The sequence below is a fragment of the Sardina pilchardus genome, chromosome 4 (genome assembly GCF_963854185.1).
Source record: "Sardina pilchardus chromosome 4, fSarPil1.1, whole genome shotgun sequence".
In the NCBI taxonomy this organism is placed as follows: Eukaryota; Metazoa; Chordata; class Actinopteri; order Clupeiformes; family Clupeidae; genus Sardina; species Sardina pilchardus.
In genome coordinates this window covers 3,199,987-3,204,770 of record NC_084997.1, presented here as the reverse complement: position 1 = coordinate 3,204,770, position 4,784 = coordinate 3,199,987, and the positions used below count along the sequence as shown (strand labels likewise).

General features: G+C 41.1%; 1 protein-coding gene across 1 annotated transcript; it reads left to right on the top strand.

Moving 5' to 3' along the window:
- The first annotated feature begins 1,812 nt into the window (after positions 1 to 1,812).
- Positions 1,813 to 3,309, top strand: kctd4 (potassium channel tetramerization domain containing 4). Its single transcript, XM_062533361.1, has one exon. It carries the CDS (start codon positions 2,073 to 2,075, stop codon positions 2,847 to 2,849), a length of 777 nt encoding a protein of 258 aa, XP_062389345.1. The 5' UTR covers positions 1,813 to 2,072; the 3' UTR covers positions 2,850 to 3,309.
- The last annotated feature ends 1,475 nt before the right edge of the window (positions 3,310 to 4,784 follow it).

The window sequence follows — 4,784 nt, the reverse complement described above, 5'->3', positions numbered from 1 at the left end:
ATGCGCGGAATAAGAGCAGGCCAACCCAACAATATTTTCCTGATTTCCTGCCTCCAAATAAAAATGAGCCCTCTACTAAAATAGCTAGACAAGCAACAAGCTGAATGACAAACATGATGTTAGTATCAGCACAATCCAGTGAAATTCATGCTTTTAGGGCTATTTTAGGGTACTTTGTAGCTGACATGGTAAAAAGAGAGATCAACTTTTCATTGATATTTTCCCCAGAGAAATATAGTCTTGACAAGCCCATCCCCTTGGGGCATACTTTGTTGTTGTCGACATTTCTTTGTCCTTATACTTGTCAAACATCTTGTCAGGACTTCTCAGACAGGACAGAGTTATATAAATCTATCGACTATAAGATAGTAACAAGCTTTTAATTTAAAAAAAAATAAATACAAATTATCGGACCCTAGATGGCTCACTCACCCTTGATGGCTGTCAACTAGAGGGTTCAAGCTAGTTGTTAGATGCTGAGAGGTGAAAGAGACAGACGTGCACATTTGCAGGGAATTTATAGCCTGGTGGTGAATGCTGTGAGGAAATACACCTGGTAAGCATTGTTTGAAAAGGGTTTAGTAGGTATGCGCACCCAGATGCAATGTCTTAATAGGTGCTTGTGTTAGCATGTCATATAGATGTCTTTAATATTGTTCAACAATGTAGAATAAGCTAAAACTGAGGTACTGTATTCAATATTATTGACGAATAATGAAAAAAATATTATTTCTAAAACTCTTTCATAGTGGAATACTGTTGTTACCTTTTCATTAACAAAACCTATAACTCTAGAGTATGTTTCTCAGTACATTCTTATTGTCATCAGCACATATTGTGTCCTTATCATGATACTGTTACCAGCTGAATGTCATCATCACATCAACAGCTAAGCTGAGGAAACATTCCTACTGTAAGTCAAACCATGCAACAGCTTCACTCTCAGTCATCTCTCTCTCTCCCACGCACATAAACCAATTTAGCCAACAGGTTGGCATTAAAAATGACAATGGCTGCAGGACCATCAGACCTCAACTGATTGACAATCTGTCATCTTTGGGAGACAGCACATACAGATGTCAGAGATGTCGCATATTTATAGTACAGAGTCACAATGGCATTAACAACACTATTTGCGTAGGACAAAGTGACAAAGAAAGGGAACTCAGTCATTCAGTTTCTATTTTGAAAATGCTATTTTAAGAGGGCCAATTTATAAATCATCCCCAGAAGGCTCTAATGGTGATGAGACACACCCTCAATATCAAGCACAATGTATACTGCTCTGAGACAGTGACAGTTTGAAACTCTTTGCACATTATGCAAATAAAAGGGCGCACCTTGGGGAACACACTCTACTTAATTCAGGAACTTAAAGAAATATTAGAGGGGAAATAACAAATCCTTTATTTTCCTGAGGAAAGCTGGACACAATGTAAGTTGATGTGAAGATGAGTATGTAATTTGCATACAAATCCAGTCAGTGCTTGCAAGCACACTCTTGCAAACTCACAATGTTGTCCAGTTGCTAGTCAGAATACCAGACAATGAAACCACAGCTGAAAAGGTCATGTAGATTGTCAGTATGCATTAACACTTCATTTTAACTATAGCATTCCTCCTTTAACATTCTGACACACAAGCAAACACACACACACACACAGCTTATTATCTCTGTTCCCTGTGATTTGCCCCACTCCTGTGGGCTCACGTGCTACAACCCAGTTGAGGAGTCTTTTCATCAGAGGCAAAGCCGCTAATTGCTCAGATAGAGCATGAGCGCAGAGGCTGGAGAGGTGATTAAATCCAGCCTTTTGAGCAGAGAGCAGCAAGCAGAGGGGAGCGTGGCATGCACACTCTCCTCCTCCTCATGCTACCCTCCCCCCATCACACACTGACGGAGGCAAGCCCACCCCACAGTGTGAGGAGCTGGGAGAAAGGCTCCTGTGCTCAATGCTGGCAGTGCTTGTCCGCGCCTGCTCCATGCCAGCACTGCTCAACAGCGCTCAGCCTCTCATTCCTTCACTTGTGCACAAAGCACACATTTCACCAGGCTAGGTTTAAAGAGAGGCATGGAATGGGATCTCAGAAGAATGGAGAGTGATCTGAGACAAATCAACCCTGACTTGCTGCAGCCCAGCAAAAGCTTCAAGAAGACCTCCTCAGGTACTGTAACCCTTAATGTAGGGGGCTATCTTTATGCCGCCCAAAGACAGACTCTTGCCAAGCACCCAGGCTCAGTGCTGGAGGATATGGCCAGTGGGAAGAGGCCCGTGCAGCATGTGGACTCAATGGGCAATGCCTTCATTGACCGGGATGGCCCCATCTTCCGCCACATCCTTAACTTCTTGCGACTGGGGGAGCTGTTACTCCCAGATGACTTTAAGGAGATTGGGCTGTTGCAACGTGAAGCAGAGTTCTACAGGCTGCCTGAGCTCACAGAGGCAGCACTGGATTGGGAGCAGCAGCAAGCAGCACAGCGGGAGCCTGCCTTTCTGGAGGTGACTGACAGCCACGACCGTTCACATGGCCTTAAGGTCTACTGCAGTGACACTGGCTTCATTGAGAAGGTGAAGGGCCGACTGGTGCAGATCTCTAAGAGTCGACTGGATGGTTTCCCAGAAGAGTTCGAGGTGTCATCCAATATCATCCAATTCCGACACTTCATCAAGTCAGAAATGGGGTCCCGGCTGGTCCTAAAGGAAGATAGCACTTTCCTGTGCACACTAGAGTGCCTGAAGCTGGAGACTGTCATGCTGGCCCTCAGGGGAGGTTTCCGCCTCATCACAAGTCTAGACAGCAGCCGGGGGTCTGTTGTCCAGTGTGAGGCATTACATTTTGTTAAGTGACAACACAGGGAGAGAAAAATTGGAGAAATTGAAGAGAGCGGTTCAAGGGTGGGGAAGCCAACATCTCAAGTATCTACTAATCAAATTTCTGGTATTCATATCAAGACTCCTTGACATGAAAGTACACACCAGATAAAAAAAAAAGCAACATTTCTTCACCTAAAGTCTACACAGCCTATTCATAAACCTGGAAAAATAATGTATTAGGTGATTATTACTGTTGTGTTTACCTTGTGTTTTGGATTATTATGCTGGTGATATATCATTTTAATTTCGACAGGCTCGCGACGATGACTTGTTTCAGAGACCAAATTACAATTTTCCATCAAATGTCATGTTTGTTAATACATTACAGTCATCTCTAAGGATTACAGCCACCACATTACAGTTCTTATATTCATGTGCTGCATGAAAAAAAGGTTTATAATGATAGTGGTCTTTTGTGATGTATTCCAGTGAACCTGAGCTAATTTGGAATGTGTGAATACTTTCTAAGTAATAAAATCATAAAATGGGATTTATGGATCCACACAATATTTGTCCTCGTATGTGTCATCAGTGATGTGACATTTGACTTGTAAGTCACATGTTATTGTAAGTGGGTGTGACATTTTATTGCCAAATACTGTGTTTACAAGATATGCTATAGGCTATATAAAGTGACAGAAATGTTCCTTATATCTTTATTAACCATAGACTTAAAACCTTAAAGTATTGTATATAAAACTGTGTAGTACCTTAAACCATGTTTTCAGACACTGATCCTCATGGTAAATGGGACATATTTTCACAGCTCTATCTGACAAAAAAAATCCATCTCTTTAATAAGCACCAGTCAATATTTCCTGTTACATGGCACTATTATTCAGTAGGACACTTGAGAATTGGCACTCAGTATTTTTGTAAATGGGGCAGAAAATTTAGTCTACCCTGAAATCTGGGCCTTCTCCTCCTTTACCTACATTTCTATGTGGGTAAGGCATGGTTTTGTTTTAGGGAATGATGCAAACAAAGTACACCTAAATACAGCAACAACGTCTGAGCTTTTCAAAAATAACATTGCACATATGGTTTTACCCACTAATGGTGGAGATTGTTCAACATACATATATCTGTTCAATGAAAATCGACCATGCTTCCACAAAATGAATCATATATTGGTAAGTACACTTCTGAGTGGCATAATGGAGACCATCCCAATCCTACCTATGGTTTGTTGTGCGGACATCAAACCAGGGTCCTTTTTAATTGCAGATGAGGTCTATCCATTTTTAATGAGAAACTGTGCTGCCCATTAATGCTTATCATTCACTGATGTATTTCCGCTCTGTGAGTGGGAGAGTGTTATATTCTAGTATGAAACCAGATCACATTCAATTCAACTGAACTCCTTCATAGGCTCAAACATTCATGGTTTAGTCGGATGGTGATATGTTTTCAGGAGAGGCAAACTCCTACATGACAGTTGCTGCCAGATCATCCGACTCATCACAAGCCTACTGGACAAGTCATTTCCAAATATGTAATATATGTAGGTGTGTGTGTGTGTGTTTGTGTTTTAAGGTGAACTAAAATGCTAATGCAATGTTCAGTCTTCAGATAATGCTGAAAATGAGGTTTGTTTACTGTATTTTTTTCACAATTTAGTTCATCTTTCTAATCATACTTGTTGAACAGAGATCAACAGGTCCATTCACCACAATAACGGCTATGATAATTAATAGATGAAAGTGTTACATATGTTCAGCAGAGTGAAATAAAGAATGATGTTGCACCACACTGTATGTCTATATGTCTGTACAGAGTGTGACTCGTAGTATGTCTTTTTGCCAGTTCTTAGTAGGGAACAGTAGAAAGACACATACAATACAGTCCCTTTCGCTCCTCAGTGCAGTGTAGACTCATTTTTACACCTGTACTTTCATACCAAGGTGC

What these genes read in the sequence shown, in the direction of transcription:
- kctd4 (XM_062533361.1), top strand. Translation starts at nt 2,073, where the DNA reads ATGGAATGGGATCTCAGAAGAATGGAGAGTGATCTGAGACAAATCAAC.